Source organism: Hemitrygon akajei, chromosome 4, assembly GCF_048418815.1.
Source record: "Hemitrygon akajei chromosome 4, sHemAka1.3, whole genome shotgun sequence".
In the NCBI taxonomy this organism is placed as follows: domain Eukaryota; kingdom Metazoa; phylum Chordata; class Chondrichthyes; order Myliobatiformes; family Dasyatidae; genus Hemitrygon; species Hemitrygon akajei.
This window is the reverse complement of record NC_133127.1, coordinates 102,046,510-102,066,538: the sequence shown is the minus strand read 5'-3', so window position 1 is coordinate 102,066,538 and position 20,029 is coordinate 102,046,510. Positions and strand designations below refer to the sequence as shown.

Below are 20,029 nucleotides of genomic sequence, written 5' to 3'. Positions count from 1 at the left end.
ATTGCCGTGCTTTCTTTGTAATTGTATTTATGGGCTGGGCCCAGGAGAAGTCCTCCAAAATAATAACAGCAAGGAATTTAAAGTTGCTGACTCTCTCCATCTCTGATCCTCCAGTGAGGACTAGTTCATGAACCTCTGTTTTCTCTCTCCTGAAGTCAATAATCAGTTCCTTGGACTTGCTGACACTGAGAGGCTGTTGTTATGGAAACCACTCAGCCAGATTTTCAATCTTCCTCCTATATGCAGATTTGTCACCACCTTTGATTCAGCCAACGACAGTGGTGTTGTCAGCAAACTTGAAAATGGCATTGGAGATGTGTTTAGCACACAGTCATAAGTGTAAAGTGAGTAGAGCAGGGGGCTAAGCACACAGCCTTGTGGTGCCACAGTGCTGATGGAGATTGTAGTGGCGATGTTGTTGCCAATATGAACAGACTGGATTTTGTAAGTGAGGAAATTGAGGATGAATTGCACATGGAGGCATTGAGGCCAAGGTCTTAAAGCCTATTGATTAGTTTTGAGGGAATAATGGTGTTGAATGCAGAGCTGTGGCTGATAAAGAGCATCCTGATTAATACACCTTTGCTGTAGATGTTCCAGGGCTGAGTGAAGAGCCAATGAGATGGCATCTGCTGTGAACCTGTTGTGCTGCAATGCAAATTGGAGCAGATCCAAGTCACTTCTCAGGCAGGAGTTGATATGTTGCATCACCAAACTCTCAAAACATTTCACCACTGTGGATGCAATATCTATTGGACAATAGTTATAGATGCAGGTTACCATCTTCATGATTCATCCAGGGCTTCTGGTTGGGGAAGACTCTGAATGATTTTGTGGGATCACACACTCATTCACAACTGTTTTTATAAAGTCCATGACAACCATGTTGTATTCACTTAGATCCACAGATGAGTCGAGCACGGCGCAGCTCACCAACTCGAAGCAATCCTGTAGCCATTCCTCTGCCTTCTGCAACCACTTTTTTGTTATCCTAATCTCTACAGCCTTGCTCTTTAGCCTCTGCCTGTGTGCAGGCAGGAGAAGAATAGCCAAGTGATCAGATTTTCCAAAATGCAGTCGAGGCATGGAACGGTAGGCATTTTTTATCTTAGTATAACAGTGGTCTAGTATATTGATATCTCTGGTGCCACAGGTTATATGCTGATTGTAATTGGGCAGGAGTTTCTTCAAACAAGCCTGGTTGATCATCTTGCTATACTTTCAACTATTACATCCATTACTCAACCTCAGACATTTGCCCCACTATTCACGTACAATGTCCTGCATTCATGAGAATAACCTTATACAAATTTCTTTCCATTCCATGATGCTCAGTCATATCACATGGATCACCGAGAAAAACAGTAAACCTGCAGTGAAATATATCACTTCATGCCGCACACTCAACATTAAGACTTACAGAGTCCTGGTTTAATCATTGAACAGGAAACTACTTCAGTGATAAACTGTACCCAATCATCGTTAATTATTCAACTGAGAGCCTTTCAAACACTCAACTAAACAACTTGTGGTTTTATAATCCAACAATGTTACACAATTTACAGCAAATGAATTCAGCATATGCATATCAGCGGCAACACATGTCATCTGTTAAAACATAAAGCACACCTGCTTCATCATCATCATCCTCATCATCTGAAGTTGATGACAAGGGACTTGGTGCTGAATTAACTTGATTATTAGAAACAAATCCACAGTGCATGCCTGTAAAGTGGAAAGCACAAAACAAAGAAAATTAAGCAGAGCAAAGAATTAAGAATCACAGCGTAAATCATTCAATAAGTTAAGAAAGATAAACTAGTGGGATGCAAACCTAATTGTTAATGAAAAGGCAACTCACATAACAGATTAAAAATTAACAGAAGCACTCTACAGACACGTGCTCATAATGAACCTTTTTGGAAAATGCCAGTTTAAGATGATACATTATTTTCCTATCATAACACAAATTCTCAACCTGAAGTCTAAAATCTATCTGTCTTCATGATGTACTAAGTATTTTAAAAACCACAGGAAGTTTTCATACTCCACAGCCAAGCACAGACATAGATTAGGAGGTGAAGCACTGATAAGTAGCAAGCAAAGGACAAAGCACATAAAAATAAAAGAATGGCAACAGGTTAGAACTAAAGTCTTGACGTCAGTATGAGCACAGCACATAGAACAAGACAGTACCTCTTGCTGAATTGAGAGTATAAATAAATAAAAACGGGTAGGATCAAATAGCTGTGAAAGAGATTGATTATAGGTGCAAAGTGAAGAAGGCAGGGAAATATTTTGGAAGGACAGACAGAATGGAAAATGAGGATAATAACAAAATACTCAGAAAGTTAAAGCACAATCAGATTGTGTGTATATTTGAAATAACAAAGGAAAGAAATCATTAGAGCGAGTAACCTAGAAAAGCCCCCCCCCCCCAACAGTGGCTATACAAATGGACAGATGGACAATTAAATCAAGAGATTGTAACAAATGCAATATAATTACTGAGGCAGCTTTAATTTTCATATTTATGGTAAATAAAATTTACCATGTTAAGAACAAATTCATGGGCCTTTCTTCCCCCAAAATGAGCAGTTGTCATCATCAGGGATAATGGTTACAACAAAATTCCCTACATTTGCAAGGATGCAGGTAGACTGATAAACCACAAATGGTGTGTTGTTATTTTTAGGAGGGAGGAAAGAAACAAAATAAGAAACATGTTTGCTGCCAAGTCGATGCTGAAATTAGATACAATTATTACATGCCCAGAGGACTCTTAGAAAATCCTATTATGGAAATCCGGAAATAGCACTGTTTTATCAAAGGGAAACACTTAGGATGCATCCAAACGGTTGGACAAAACACAACTGGTGGATGTACTGTATTTAAGATTTCCAAAAGTCATCAATTACACCAGAAAGTCAGTCAGCATCCCAAACCTGACACGTTGCACCGTGGCCACAATGTCTGTGAACCACAATTAATACCAGGCTCGAGACTTTTGGCTTCTCTACCAGAAAGCACTGACACTAGTTTTCTGAAGTGACCCGGAGATTTAAACTAATTAATTAAAAATGCAAGGCATTCCTGGATGCAAACACCATCATGTCTCTAAGGAAAATTAAACAGATTTACCAGCTTCTGAAAGTTGAGATCCAATGTGAAAGCTATTAGCTAATGTGAGGCTAATGACAGAATGAGCGTTAGAGAGCCAGCTAATTGATACTTTAGCACCAGTATCAGAAGGTGGCAGGAGAATCAGGTTCAGAGAGAATAGGTTACAGGGGAGTAAGTGGGAGAAGGCCTATGGCAAGGTGCCGAAGAAGAGGCTGCTTAACAAGAGCCCATGAAGCTTCAGAAAAGATATCAGCATGGATAGAAGAACAGATGAGTAGCAGAAGACAACAAATGGAAATACTGGGAGCCTTTTCTAGTTGGCTGTTAGTGATGTGGTGCTCTACAGGGGTCAGAGTTGGAACCGCTTCTTTTCACCTTATACATTAATGATTTGGATGTTGGAATTGATGGCTTCATGGCCAACTCATTAATGTTCTATAGTATGTTTTCTAGAGGTCCTGATAGTAACTAAAAACTTCATAATAGACTCAAAGCCAGTACAAAAACTGACGACGAAAGTCAAGGTTATCATACACAGCACAGAAACATGCCCTTCAGTCCACCATGTCTGTGGTGACATTGTTTCTCTCCGTGTGTACAAATCGCACTTTTACACAGACATGGAACAATATAGCAAAGGACCAGGATTAAAGCATTAAAGAAATTCCCAAGGAACTTTATAAATATCTTAAAACAGGAGAATAATGAGAAAGAGGGTAGGTCAACTCAAGACTAAAGGCGTTTATGCTTGTGGTCAGATTATGTGGACAAGGTACAAAATAATTGCTCTGTATAGGTATTTACAAAGGGGAAGGACATGGAAAATAGCTAGATCAATATGGATGATGCTAGGATGTTTTGAAATCAAGAAATGGGTGGTATTGGATATTTTGAAGAACATTAAAGTGGGCAAATCTCTAGAGCCTGATAGAATCTATCCCAGTTTATTGAGAGAGGCAAGAGATGAGATTGCTGGGGACATGGCCCATGATCTTTTGTGTCTTTGCTAGCCTCAGGCAAGGTTCTGTAGGATTGACCAGTAGCTAATGTTGTTTCAGTCTTCAAATCGGAATAATCTGGGAAACCACAGACCAGTGAGTCTCATGTCAGTGGTAAGGAAGCTATTGGAGAGGATTCTTAGAGTTAAAATTCATGCACATCTGGGTAAGTGTGGCCTAATTAAGGGCAGTCAGTATGGCATCATGTTTTACTAACATGATAATCTGACCTTTAGCATTATCATGGAAAAGGATAGAATCAGAGAGGACAGGAAAATTTTTAATAGGGGAAGGGCAAATTATGAGGCTATAAGGCTAGAACTTGCGGGTGTGAATTGGGATGATGTTTTTGCAGGGAAATGTACTATGGACATGGGGTCAATGTTTAAGGATCTCTTGCAGGATGTTAGGGATAAATTTGTCCCAGTGAGGAAGATAAAGAATGGTAGTATGAAGGAACCATGGGTGACAAGTGAAGTGGAAAATCTAGTCAGGTGGAAGAAGGCAGGATACATGAGGTTTAGGAAGCAAGGATCCGATGGGTCGACTGAGGAAGAGAGGGTAGCAAGAAAGGAGCTTAAGAAGGGGCTGAGAAGAGCAAGAAGGGGGCATGAGAAGGCCTTGGCGAGTAGGGTAAAGGAAAACCCCAAGGCATTCTTCAATTATGTGAAGAACAAAAGGATGACAAGAGTGAAGGTAGGACCGATTAGAGATAAAAGTGGGAAGATGTGCCTGGGGGCTGTGGAAATGAGCGAGGTCCTCAATGAATACTTCTCTTCAGTATTCACCACTGAGAGGGAACTTGATGACGGTGAGGACAATATGAGTGAGGTTGATGTTCTGGAGCATGTTGATATTAAGGGAGAGGAGGTGTTGGAGTTGTTAAAATACATTAGGACGGATAAGTCCCCGGGGCCTGATGGAATATTCCCCAGATTGCTTCACAAGGCAAAGGAAGAGATTGCTGAACCTCTGGCTAGGATCTTTATGTTCTCGTTGTCCACAGGAATGGTACCGGAGGATTGGAGGGAGGCGAATGTTGTCCCCTTGTTCAAAAAAGGTAGTAGGGATAGTCCAGGTAATTATAGGCCAGTGAGCCTTACGTCTGTGGTGGGAAAGCTGTTGGAAAAGATTCTTAGAGATAGGATCTATGGACATTTAGAGAATCATGGTCTGATCAGGTACAGTCAGCATGGCTTTGTGAAGGGCAGATCATGCCTAACAAGCCTGATAGAGGTCTTTGAGGAGGTGATCAGGCATATAGATGAGGGTAGTGCAGTGGATGTGATCTACATGGATTTTAGTAAGGCATTTGACAAGGTTTCACACAGTAGGCTTATTCATAAAGTCAGAAGGCATGGGATCCAGGGAAGTTTGGCCAGTTGGATTCAGAATTGGCTTGCCTGCAGAAGGCAGAGGGTTGTGGTGGAGGGAGTACATTCAGATTGGAGGGTTATGACTAGTGGTGTCCCACAAGGATCTGTTCTGGGACCTCTACTTTTTGTGATTTTTATTAACGACCTGGATGTGGGAGTAGAAGGGTGGGTTGGCAAGTTTGCAGACAACACAAAGGTTGGAGGTGTTGTAGATAGTGTAGAGGATTGTCGAAGATTGCAGAGAGACATTGATAGGATGCAGAAGTGGGCTGAGAAGTGGCAGATGGAGTTCAACCCGGATAAGTGTGAGGTAGTACACTTTGGAAGGACAAACTCCAAGGCAGAGTACAAAGTAAATGGCAGGATACTTGGTAGTGTGGAGGAGCAGAGGGATCTGGGGGTACATGTCCACAGATCCCTGAAAGTTGCCTCACAGGTAGATAGGGTAGTTAAGAAAGCTTATGGAATGTTAGCTTTCATAAGTCGAGGGATAGAGTTTAAGAGACGCGATGTAATGATGCAGCTCTATAAAACTCTAGTTAGGCCACACTTGGAGTACTGTGTCCAGTTCTGGTCGCCTCAGTATAGGAAGGATGTGGAAGCATTGGAAAGGGTACAGAGAAGATTTACCAGGATGCTGCCTGGTTTAGAGAGTATGGATTATGATCAGAGATTAAGGGAACTAGGGCTTTACTCTTTGGAGAGGAGGAGGATGAGAGGAGACACGATAGAGGTGTACAAGATATTAAGAGGAATAGACAGAGTGGACAGCCAGCGCCTCTTCCCCAGGGCACCACTGCTCAGTACAAGAGGACATGGCTTTAAGGTAAGGGGAAGGAAGTTCAAGGGGGATATTAGAGGAAGGTTTTTCACTCAGAGAGTGGCTGGTGCGTGGAATGCACTGCCTGAGTCAGTGGAGGCAGATACGCTAGTGAAGTTTAAGAGACTACTAGACAGGTATATGGAGGAATTTAAGGTGGGGGGTTATATGGGAGCCAGAGTTTGACGGTCGGCACAACATTGTGGGCCGAAGGGCCTGTAATGTGCTGTACTATTCTATGTTCTATGCTCTATGGTAGTGCTTTCAAAGGAGGTGAAGAAGGTCATTGATGAAGGTAGAGCTGTGGATGTTGTCCGGAGGTACAAGGGTGATCTATTTTGGGATCCAAGCTGTTTGTGATATCTATAAATGACATGCATGTAAACATAGATTGGTGCACTAGTAAATGTTGTACATATTGTAAAAGATTGCTAAAGGATTCAGCAGCATATAAATCACTTACAAATATCATCCAAGAAATGGCATAGCCAAGTGTAGGTGATGCACTTTGGGAGATCAATTGCAAAGGGACAGTACAATTATTGGTAGAACCCTTAACAGTGTTGATATACAAAAGAATCTTCAGGTCCAAGTCCACAGCTCCTTAAAGGTGACTGCACAAGTTGATAGGGTGGAAAGGCGGCAAATGCATGCTTCCCTTTATTAGTCAAGGCAGTGAGGTCAAGAAACAGGAATTTATGTTGTAGCTTTATAAAAGTCTAGTTTGGCTGCACCTGGAGTACTGCATTTAATTGTGATTATCCCATTATAGGAAGAATGGGAGGCATTGGAGAGGTGCAGAAGAGTTTCACTAGGATGCTGCCTGGATTAAGGAGCACATGCTACAAGGAGAGGCTGGACAAATTGAGACTATTTTTCTCCTGAGTGGCAGAGGCTGAGGGGAGACTGATAGAAGTATAAAATTATAAGAGGAACAGATGTGGGAAATGGTCAGAATCTCTTTCCCAGGATCAAAATGACTTAAATTAGAGGCATGTATTTAAGCTAGGAAGGGGCAGATTCAAAGGAGATACAGACAGTGGTGGGTACCTGGAATACATTGCCAGGGAGGTAACAGAGGCAAATACAATACGTTTAAGAGGCTCTCGGACAGGCAGATGAGGCTGCAGAGAATGGAGGGATATCATAAGACCATAAAAACATTGGTGAGTTTTAGGCCATTCAGCCCATCTGCTCCACCATTTCATCTTGGCTGATCCATTTCCCTCTCAAAACTATTCTCTTGCCTTCTTTCCATAACTTTTCTCACCCTGACTAATCAAGATCTTAACAACCTCTGCCTTAATTATACCCAATGACCTGGCCTCCACAACTGCCTTGTAGCAACAAATTCACCACCCTCTGGCTGAAGAAATTCTTCAAATGGATGTCCCTCTATTGAGGTTATGCCTTCTCGTCCAAAACTCCCCCACTACAGGAAACACCCTCTCCAGATCCACTCTATCTAGGCTTTTCAAAATTCAGGCTTCAATTAAATATCTCATCATACTTCTAAGTTCAAGTAAAAGCCCAGAGACATCAATTACTCCTCATACAATGAGTCTTTCATTCCCAGAACCATTCTCATGAACTTCCTCTGAATGTTCTCCAAAGTCAGCAGATCCTTTCTACAATAAGGATAACCAAAACTGTTCATAATACTTCAGGTGAGACCTCACCAGTGCCTTATAAAGCCTCAGAATTACATACTTGCTTTTAAATTTTAGCCTTCTTGAAATGAATGCTAACATTCCACTTAACTTCCTCACCACCGACTCAACCTGCCCAAGGATTCCCAAGTCCCTTCACGCCTCGGATTTTTGAATTTTCTTCCAGATTACAAAATAGTCTATGCTACTAATGTGCATGACTATAAAATTCCCAACACTGTATTCCATTTGCCCGTTCTCCTTATTATCCAAGTCCTTCCACAGCATCTGCTTTCTCAACACTAATTATTTTTGTATTGTCTGTCAATTTAGCCTCAAAGCCATCAATTCTGTCATCCAAATTACTGACACAAAACATAAAAAGAAGCGATCCCAACACTGATCCCTGTGGAACACCACTTGTCACCAGCAGCCTATTCAGCAAAGGCTCTCTTTATTCACACACTTTGCCTCCTGCTCGTCAGCCAATGCTTTATCCATGCTAGTACCTTTCCTATAATACCATGGCCTCTTTCTAAACAGCCTCATGTGTGCCACCTTGTCAAAGGCCTTCTGAAAATCTAAGTACACAATATACACTGATTCTCTTTTGTCTATCCTGCTTTTTATTTCATCAAACAATTCCAACAGATTTGTTAGGCAACATTTTCCATGCTGACTTTGGCCTGTTTTATCATGTACCTTGAAAACACATCCTTAACAATCGACTCCAACATCTTCCCAACCACTGAGGCTAGGTTAACTGACCTATAACTTCCTTTCTTCTACCACCCTCCCTTCTTGAAGAGTGGAGCGACATTTGCAAGTTTCCAGTCCTCCCGAACCATTCCAGAATCTAGTGATTCTTGAAAGATCATTACTAACATCTCAACAATCTTTTCAGCTGTATCTTTCAGAACCCTGGCATGTAGTACATCTGATTCAGATGGCTTATATACCTTCAGATTATTCAGTTTCCCAAGCACCTTCTCCCTAGTAAAAACAACTGCTGGTGTCTTCCACAGTGAAGACTGATGCAAAATACTTAGTTTGTCCGCCATTTCCTTGCCTGACATTACCTCCTCTCCAGTGTCATCTACTCTTGCCTCTCTTTTACTCTTTATATACCTTAAAAAAAACTTGTGGTATCCTCTTTAGAACATAGAAAACCTACAACACAATGCAGGCCCTTTGGTTGCTTAACTCCATATTTCATCTTTTACAACACTTATGGCTTTTTAGTTGACTTCAGTTGGTTTGTAAAAGCTTCCCAATCCTGTAACTTCCCACTAACTTTTTGCTCTGTTGTATCCCCTCTCTTTTACTTTTATGTTGGCTTTGACTTCTCGTCAGCCATGTTTGTGTTATCCTGCCTTTAGAATACTACTACACTTCTTTGGGAGGCATCGATCCTGTGCCTTTCAAATTGCTCCCAGAAACTCTATCCATTGCTGCTCCACCGTCATCCCTGCTAGTGTCCCTTTCCAATCGACTTTGGCCAGCTCTTTTCTCATGCCTCTGTAATTCCCCTTTCTCCACTGTAATACTGATGCACCTTCTCCTTCTCAAATTGCAGGGTGAATTCTATCAAATTATAATCACCATATTCTAAAGGTTTCTTTACCTTAAGCTCCCTAATCAAATCCAGTTCATTACACAAGCTATTCTGGATTGGGTGTTATCCCCTAGTGGGCTCAACCACAAAATGCTCTTAAAAGCCATCTTGTAGGCATTCTTTCTTTGGATCCAGCGCCAATCTGATTTTCCCAATCTACCTGCATTTTGCAAACCCCCATGGCTATCATAACATTACCCTTCTGACATGCCTTTTCTGTCTCCCATTGTAATTTGTAGCCTACATCCTGATTACTGTTTGGAGGTCTGTATATAATCCTCATCAGGGTCTTTTTTCACTTGCAGTTTCTTAACTACTCACAGGGATTCTACATCTTCCAATTATATGGCACCTCTTTCTAAGGATTTGATTTCTTTTTTTGTTTACCAACACAGCTATGGCACTCCCTATGCATACTTGCCTGTTCTTTAGATACAATGTTAAGCTCACTACTATACTTCTCTTTCAGCCACAACTTAGTGATTCCCACAATGTCATATTTGCAAATCTCTACGTGTGCTACAAGATCATCCACTTTATTCCATATACTACAAACATTTAAATATAATACCTGTCAAGCTTTTCGATTTTGTCCTTCTTTTGCACTGCAACCAATCCCACTGACTGCAATTTTGCCGTCATCTGCCTGCCCTGGCTGACAGTGTCAGTACACACTGCCTCTGCTTCTAAACCAATAGCCCTATCACTCCAGTTCCCATCCATTTGCTAAAGTAGTTTAAGCCCTCCCCAAAAGGTCTAGAAAATATACCCGCAAGGATGTTGGTCCCCATCAGGTTCAGATGTAACCCATCCCTTTTGTACAGATGATAACATCGCCAGAAGTGATCTCGATGATCCAGAAATCTGAAATGCTGTCACCCTGCACCATTTCTCAGCTACACATTCATTGCCAAATCATTCTATTCTTAGCCTTATTCATGCATGGTATAAAAGCAATTCAGAGATCGCTACCCTGGAACTTTCTACCTAGCTCCCTAAATTGTCTCTTCAGGATCTTATCACTTATCTACCTGCATCACTGGTGTCAATAGGTACCATGTCCTATGGTCTTATGGTTGTAAGACTTCTGGTTGCTCTCTGTCCCCCCTTTTGAATGTCGCAGACCCAATCCGAGACGTTCCTGACCCTGGTACCTGGGAGGCATCATACCATCTAGGTGTCTCTCCTGTATCTACTCCTCTAACTATGGGATCCAGATGGTCTGCACCCTAGGGTACTAAAGGAGGTGGCCCTGGAAATTGCGGATGCATTGGTAATCATTTTCCAATGTTCCTTAGATTCAGGATCAGTTCCTGAGGATTGGAGAATGGCTAATGTTATCCCACTTTTTAAGAAAGGAGGGAGGGAGAAAACAGAGAACTATCGACCTGTCAGCCTGACATCGGTGGTGGGAAAAATGCTAGAGTCCATTATTAAGGATGAAATAGTGGCATATCTAGATAGCAGTGATAGGATTGGGCCGAGCCAGCATGGATTTACCAAGGGTAAATCATGCTTGACTAATCTGTTGGGAGTTTTTCGAGGATGTAACCAGGAAGTTAGACGGGGGATCCAGTGGATGTAGTGTACCTCGATTTTCAGAAGGCATTTGATAAGGTCCCACATAGAAGATTGGTGGGTAAAATCAAAGCTCAGGGCATCAGGGGGAAGGCATTGACATGGATAGAAAACTGGTTGGCAGATAGAAAGCAAAGGGTAGCGGTGAATGGGTGTTTCTCGGAATGGCAGGTGGTGACTAGTGGGGTGCCACAGGGCTCGGTATTGGGACCACAGCTGTTTACCATTTACGTTAACGATTTGGATGAAGGCATAGAAAATAACATCAGCAAATTTGCTGATGATACTAAGCTGGGTGGCAGTGTGACATGTGATGAGGATGTTAGGAGAATTCAGGGTGACTTGGATAGGCTGGGTGAGTGGGCAGATACTTGGCAGATGGCATTTAATGTGAATAAGTGTGAGGTTATCCACTTTGGGAGTAAGAACAGGAAGGCAGATTATTATCTGAACGGTGTAGAGTTGGGTAAGGGAGAAATACAAAGAGATCTCGGAGTCCTTGTTCATCAGTCACTGAAGGTGAATGAGCAAGTGCAGCAGGCAGTGAAGAAGGCTAATGGAATGTTGGCCTTTATTACAAAGGGAATTGAGTACAAAAGCAAGGAAATCCTCTTGCATTTGTCAGAGCCCTGGTGAGACCACACCTGGAGTATTGTGTACAGTTTTGGTCTCCAGGGTTAAGGAAGGACATCCTGGCTGTAGAGGAAGTGCAGCGCAGATTCACGAGGTTAATTCCTGGGATGTCTGGACTGTCTTACGCAGAGAGGTTAGAGAGACTGGGCTTGTACACGCTGGAATTAAGGAGATTGAGAGGGGATCTGATTGAAACATATAAGATTATTAAAGGATTGGACAAGATAGAGGCAAGAAATATGTTCCAGATGCTGGGAGAGTCCAGTACCAGAGGGCATGGTTTGAGAATAAGGGGTAGGTCATTTAGGACAGAGTTAAGGAAAAACTTCTTCTCCCAGAGAGTTATGGGGGTCTGGAATGCACTGCCTCGGAAGGTAGTGGAGGCCAATTCTCTGGATGCTTTCAAGAAGGAGCTAGATAGGTATCTTATGGATAGGGGAATCAAGGGATATGGGGACAAGGTAGGAACCGGGTATTGATAGTAGTTGATCAGCCATGATCTCAAAATGGCAGTGCAGGCTCGAAGGGCCGAATGGTCTACTTCTACACCTATGTCTATTGTCTTATCACTACTGCAGTCCTCTTCTACCCCCTTCCCTTCTGAGCCACATTTCCAGGGACCCAGTCACTGTGGCTCCCTCCTGGTAGTTCGTTCCCCCTCAACAGTATCCAAAATGGTATACTTATTATTGATGGGAATAGCCAGAGGTAGACCATAAGACACAGGAGCAGAATTAGGCCATTCAAACCATCAAGTCCACTTGCCATTTCATCATGGCTGATCCCACTCAACCCCATACACCTGCCCTCTCACCATATCTCTTGCTACCCCGACCAACCAAGAATCTATCAACTTCCACTTTAAATATACTCACGGACTTGGCCTCCATCATAGTCTGTGCCAGAGTATTCCACAGATTCACTACTCTTCGGCTAAAAAATGTCCTCCTTACCTTTGTTCTAAAAGGTCACCCCTCAATTTTGAGTCTGTGCCTCCTAGTTCTGGATACCCTCACCACAGGAAACGTCTTTCCCACATCCACCCTATAGAACCATAGAACATTCCAGCACAGAAACAGGCCTTTTGGCCCTTCTTGGCTGTGCCGAACCACTTTTCTGTCTAGTCCCACTGACCTGCACCCAGCCCATATCCCTCCATACACCTCTCATCCATGTACCTGTCCAATTTTTTCTTAAATGTTAAAAGTGAGCCCACATTTACCGCTTCATCCCGCAGCTCATTCCACACTCCCACCACTCTCTGCGTGAAGAAGCCCCCCCCTTAATGTTCCCTTTAAACTTTTCCCCCTTCACCCTTAACCCACGTCCTCTGGTTTCTTTCTCCCCTGGCCTCAGTGGAAAAAGCCTGCTTGCATTCACTCTATCTATACCCATCATAATTTTATATACCTCTATCAAATCACCCCTCATTCTCCTACGCTCCAGGAAATAAAGTCCTAACCTATTCAACCTTTCTCTGTAACTTAGTTTTTCAAGTCCCGGCAACATCCTTGTAAACCTTCTCTGCCCTCTTTCAACCTTATTAATATCCTTCCTGTAATTTGGTGACCAAAACTGCACACAAATACTCCAAATTCGGCCTCACCATAACATTCCAACTCTTATACTCAATGCTTTGATTTATACAGCCAATGTACCAAAAGCTCTCTTTACTACCCTATCTACCTGTGATGCCACTTTTAAGGAATTCTGTATCTGTATTCCTAGATCCCTCTGTTCTGCTGCACTCCTCAGTGCCCTACCATTACCTTGTATGTTCTACCTTGGTTTTTCCTTCCAAAGTGCAATATCTATCTCGTCCTTTCAACACTCAGACTCTGTACTTTATCAACACTGGATATGGATTAATTTACTTCAGCATTTAATTACTAGCTTAATTAGGTTGGCACAACATCATGGACAAAAGGGTCTGTTCCTGTGCTGTACTGTTCTAAGCTTCAACATATTGTTTGTTATGTTGAGAGGCTCCAGAATATCACTGTTCCCTCAGCTGAACTATCTTAGATTTTCTTCTCCCTGACAAATACAGATGAAATGTGCGTGAGGTCCAAAATGAATACGGTTGCAAGAAAACGTTTTTGAACACTTTGCAGTTGCCTGACTTGCAGCATTAATTACTCATAAAATGTGGTCTGATCGTCATCTAAATCACAATAATAGACAAACACAATCTGCCCAAACTAACAGAGATGGCTGAGCCCTCAGGAGTGACAGCACGATCTTTGGAGACTGTAGAGGCCAACTCTGGATCTGCAGTCTCTGGAGCAGTAGGGACACGGGAACATCTGGGATGCAGGCACTTGGGCAGTACGACCCTTCCTGCATCTCCTCTTCAGCAGTCGCTCCTCTGGAAATTCTTGCTCTGCAGATCAACGTTCTACAGCAGTTTCTGTCACAAGCCAGCAGCTGCCACTCGTTGACCTCGATATTTGCCTGAGAGAGCTGCTGCTTAACTTGCAGGTCACCACGATCGCTCTTGCCCTGAGAGAGCTCTGTGTAGAGTACTGCTTTCGATAACCTGGACATGTGGATCTGCATAAGCAGCAAAGTGACTTCAATACTTGGAGTCGAGCATTCTCCAAGACCTTGCTGTTGAAGACAAGATCCTGCTAGCTGGTACCCATGCTGGAGCAAAGGCAGCGCTCGAGCAACCAGATTTGCTTGTGGTTCAAGACCCAGGCTTCAGAGCCATATAGCAGTGTTGTGCCCTGTACACCTGGATTTCTGTGGACACACACAGCTGGTGGTTCTTCCACATTAGAATCAGAATCAGACTTTAATCGCCAAGTACCTATGCACATACAAGGAATTTACTTCCGGCAGATGTTGTCTCTCTGCTCATAACAATAATAATGATAAATATAAATGAAAATATAAATTGTACATACAGGTAGTGCAATCCAAGTAATAGTTAGCCGACAGTTAACCGGCAGTTAACTGTTCAGCAAAGTGACCGCGGTAGGGAAAAAACTTCTCCAGTGCCTATTAGTCTTAGTCTGGAGGGATCTGAAGCGCCTACCAGACGGAAGCAGATCAAACAGTCCGTGCGCAGGATGGGAGGAGTCCTTTATGATGTTCCCCGCCCTCTTCTTCAACCTGGAAGAGTACAGGTCCACAATAGAGGGCAGAGAGGCTCCAATAATGCGCTCGGCAGTCCTCACTGTGCGCTGTAGTCTGGTTCTATCCTGCTTGGTGGCGGCTCCAAACCACACAATGATGGTGGTGCACAGGACAGACTCAATGACTGCAGTGTAGAATTGCAGCAGCAATTCCTGAGGCAGACCGTATTTCCTCAAGAGCCACAGGAAATACATCCGCTGCTGGGCCTTCTTCAGGATGGAGCTGATGTTCTGCTCCCACTTCAGATCCTGAGAGATGATGGTTCCCAGGAACCTGAAGTTCTCCACGGTGGACACAGGGCTGCTGAGGACTGTGAGGGGAGACATAGCGGGGGGATGTCTCCTGAAATCCACTATCATCTCCTTTGTCTTGAGCGTGTTCAGCTCCAGATTGTTCCGACTGCACCAGAGCGCCAGTTGGTCCACCTGCTGTCGATATGCAGACTCATCACTATTCTGGATGAGTCCGATGACGGTAGTGTCGTTTGCAAACTTCAAAAGCTTCACATAGGGGTTGGAGGAGGTGCAGTCATTGGTGTAGAGGGAGAACAGCAGTGGAGAGAGGACACACCCCTGGGGGGCGCCGGTGTTGGTGATTTGAATATCCGAGGTGACCTGTCCCATCCTTACCTGCTGACTTCTGTTGGTCAGGAAGCTGTAAATCCAATCGCAGAGGTCAGGTGGCACAGTAAGGTGAGACAATTTGGAGCAGAGGGTATGAGGGACGATGGTGTTAAACGCCGAACTGAAATCCACAAACAGCATCCGAGCATAGGTCCCAGGACGATCCAGATGTTGCAGGATATAGTGCAGTCCCAGGTTGACTGCATCGTCTACTGACCTATTTGCCCGGTAGGCAAACTGCAGGGGATCCAGCAGGCTGCTGGTGAGGGTCTTCAGGTGGTTCAACACCAAGCGTTCAAAGGATTTCATGACTACAGATGTCAGTGCGACAGGTCTGTGGTCGTTCAGTCCTGTGATGGTGGGTTTCTTGGGGACCGGGATGATGGTAGAGCGCTTGAAGCAAGTTGGAACCACACTCAGCTCCAGAGATCTGTTAAAGAGCTGAGTGAAGATGGGAGCCAGCTGATCAGCAAAGGCTCGTAGACAGGAGGGGGAGACCCCATCTGGGCCTGGAGATTTTCGGGTCTTAAGTCGCTGGAACAGTTTCTGGAGGCACCTGAAGGCACTACTAGCTCTGGCAAATCGATTGTCAATGTTCCTATTACCATAGCATTTTTGGAGATGATACTGCCTAAGTAGGTGAACTTTCTACTGAGGTGAGAGGGTGGCCTGAGATGGGTTGTAAATGCCACAAGGGGGCTTCTGATGGAGGATCATCGTTTCCTTCAGACTGACCATTAACCAAAAGCCCTTGCAGCCTTGACAAACTGAGCGACTGCAGCCTGTAGTGCGTCCTCTATGTGCATGAGAAGAGCACAGTCGCCCACATATAGTAGCTCAAGAATGCTTTTTGTCGGGGTGAGAAGGCAGAGGAGGTTGAAGATACCTCCATCAGTGTGGAATTAAATCTTGATGGTCTCTGAGGTGGTTTCCTTCACTTCCCATAGCATCAAGCTGAAAAAGATGGCAAAGAGCATTGCTGCCAAAGTATAGCCTTGTTTCACGCAAGTACTGACAGGGAATGGGTCAGATAAGTCACCTTTTGTTTAACCTGACCACTTTGGCCTTCACGAAGCTGCTGCAGGATGGCGAGAAATTTCGGGGGTCAGCCAAGCTTTGACAATCTTCCAGAAAGCATCGTTGCTGACTTTATCAAAGGCCTTGGTCAGGTCAATGAACACTGTGTACAGTCCCATGTTGCATAGAAACATAGAAAAACTACAGCACAATATTGGCCCTTCGGCCCACAAAGTTGTGCCAAACATGTCCCTACCTCAGAAATTACTAGGCTTACCTATAGCCCTCTAGTTTTCTAAGCTCCATGTGCCTACCCAATAGTCTCTTAAAAGATCCTATCGTATCCACCTCCACCACCGTTGCCGGCAGCCCATTCCACACACTCACCACTCTGAGTAAAAAACTTACCCCTAACGTCTCCTCTTACCTACTCCTCAGCACCTTAAACCTGTCTCCTCTTGTGGCAACCATTTCAGACCTGGGAAAAGCCTCTGACTATCCACATGATCAATGCCTCTCATCATCTTATACACCTCTCATCCTCCGTCACTCCAAGGAGAAAAGGCCAAGTTCACTCAATCTATTCTCATAAGGCAATAGAGAATTGGGCAATATTCTCCCCAATCCAGGCAACATCCTTGCAAATCTCCTCTGCACCCTTTCTATAGCTTCCATATCCTTCCTGAAGTGAGGCGACCAGAACTGAGCACAGTACTCCAAGTGGGGTCTGACCAGGGTCCTATATACTGATCATGTCAGATGTGCCTCTATTGCTCTGAATCCGCACTCTCTATGAGGATGCGTTCGGCAATAGTAGGGATGATTCTGTCCAAGAAAATCTTCCCCGTGGTGGACATCAGGTTAATGCCTCTATAGTTAAAGCAATCTGATTTCTCCCCTTTGTTCTTGTACAGGGAGACAATTACAGGTCATTTGGGATTGAACCTTTCTCCCAACAGAGTGTGAACAGGTTTGTGAGTTCACTCAGGAGAATGTCTCCACCCATTTAGTACGCTTCCACTGGGATCCAATCAATGCCTGGGACTTTGTGGCATTTCAGCTTGGAAATAACAGATTTGACCTCATCCAGAGTTGGCAGGCCATCAAGCTTAAGCCTGACCTCATGCCGGGTGCTTATTTCAATGGATGTTTCTTGTGCTTGACAATTATCCCCAAAAAGGCTTTCATAGTGCTCTGTCCATTGCCTCATGATTGCTTCCTTATCTGTCAGCAGGCTGGAGCCATTGCAAGCTTGAAACTGACGAGTTGGACCATTCACTATGCGCTGCGATTCATAGAAGGCACAAGTGTTGCTGGTGTCTGCATGGTGCTGCATTTGTTCTGCTAGGGCAGTCCACCAATCATTTTGCATTTTCCTCAGTTCAGCTTGGAGGTTGCTGTATGCAGCTCTGTACTCTGCCTTGGCTACCTGGTCTTTGGGTGTAGACAGCTCCACTTGATGGGAGGAATATTTCTTTTGAAGCAGGTTCTCGATTTCAATATTGTTTTCATCAAACCAATCCTCATTTCTTCTAAAGGAATACCCAACTACCTCGACAGCTGTATCTTGGGAGTCTGCAGGTGCTCCCATTTCTTTTCTGTGTCGGAATCTGTGCTTGGGGAGCCTTTGCTGTTCAGTTTCTCCCTTAGCTTGTTCCGTACGGGCCGCACTTACCATGTGAGACAGAGCTTACATTGCCGGTAACCAACAGGAACTCAAGAAATGCAGCTATGATCTAAGCAAAGTCATCAAGGCAGCAAAATGACAACACAGGGACAAGATCCAAGCACAACTTTCCACCAACAACACTCACAACTTATGGAAAGGTTTGCAGATTTCAAAGTTAAGCGCAATGGTGCCGTCAACATCGTTGCCTCTCTCCCAGATGAGCTAAATCTTTTTTACACTCGGTTCAATGTCACCAACACTGAGCCCCCGAGTAGAGCCACCGAAGTGACCTGCACCTTGATCATCTCTGAAGCTGAAGTATGCAGGTGTTTCCAACAAGTGGACAGTCACAAGGCTGCAGGACTGGACAACATCCCAGGGCGGGTACTCAGGACGTGCATGAGCGCAACTAGCAGTTATGTTTACAGACATTTTTAATCTCTCCTTCTCCCAGTGTAGAGTACCTTCAAAATAATCACCATTGTTCCTGTACATAATAAGACCAAGGTAACATGTCTGAATGACTGGCATCTGTCGCACTCACCTCAATAATAAGCAAATGCTATGAAAGGACTATATCAAGGACTATATCTGCAGCATGCTACCACCCACAATGAACCCCCTACAATTCGCCTACCAACACAACCGATTGACAGATGACACAATAGCCACAGCTCTACACACCATCCTTACACATCTGGAGAAGAGGGATGCTTATGTGAGAATGCTGTTCTTGGACTACAGTTCAGCATTCAGCACCATGATTCCCTCCAGGCTCAATAAGAAGCTCAGAGACCTCGGCCTTGACCCTGCCTTGTGCAGTTGGATCCTGGACTTCCTGTCAGATCGCCAGCAGATTGTAAGAGTGGGCTCCCTCACCTCTGACCCTCAACACGGGTGCCCCACAGGGCTATATCCTAAGCCCCTCCTTTACTCTCTGTATACCCATGACTGAGTTGCCATCCACATCTCCAATTTGCTAATTAAATTTGCTGATATTACCACATTGACTTTAAAAATACAAAATCAACTCACATTCACTTAAAAGACAACTAAAAACACTGACGCTCAACTGAATACTCAACTGAATTGTATAATTAAATGTTAATTAAATTAATTTTCTAACAACACTACATTGATTGGCCTAATCTCAAATAATAACGAGGCAGCCTACAGGGAAGAAGTCATCACCCTGACACAGTGGTGTCAAGAAAACAACCCCTCCCTCAATGTCACAAAAACAAAGGAGCTGGTTGTGGACTAATGGAGGAATGGAGACAGGCTAACCCCTATTGACATCAATGGATCTGGGGTTGAGAGGGTGAACAGCTTTAAGTTCCTCAGCATACACATCACCGAGGATCTCACATGGTCTGTACATACCAGCTATGTAGTGAGAAAAGCACAACAGTGCCTCTTTCACCTCAGGTGGTTGAAATAGTTTGACACGAATCCCCAAATCCTAAGGACTTTCTACAGGGGCACAGTTGAGAGCATCCTGACTGGCTGCATCACTGTCTGGTATGGAAAATGTACTTCCCTCAATCGCAAGACTCTGCAGAGAGTGGTGCGGACAGCCCAGTGCATCTGTGGATGTGAACTTCCCACCATTCAGGACATTTACAGAGACAGGTGCGTAAAAAGGGCCTGAAAGATCACTGGGGACTCAAGCCACTCCAACCACAAACTGTTCCAGCTGCTACCATCCGGGAAACAGTACCACAGCATAAAAACCAGAATCAACAGACTCCGGAACAGCTTCTTCCACCAGGCCATCGGACTGATTA

The 20,029-nt window shown here is 43.9% G+C and overlaps 1 protein-coding gene across 5 annotated transcripts in view; it reads right to left on the bottom strand.

Moving 5' to 3' along the window:
- The window catches only part of LOC140726568 (protein transport protein Sec24B-like), a 182,927-nt gene that overhangs the window by 119,851 nt on the left and 43,047 nt on the right, over positions 1-20,029 (bottom strand). For 4 of the 5 annotated variants that reach the window (XM_073043125.1, XM_073043124.1, XM_073043127.1 and 1 more), the window contains one exon: positions 1,630-1,725. The exons of the other annotated variant lie outside the window; for it this stretch is intronic. In XM_073043125.1, coding sequence (XP_072899226.1) covers positions 1,630-1,725 — 96 coding nt within the window. The remainder of the gene's footprint in view (positions 1-1,629; positions 1,726-20,029) is intronic. 5 annotated transcript variants of the gene reach the window in all.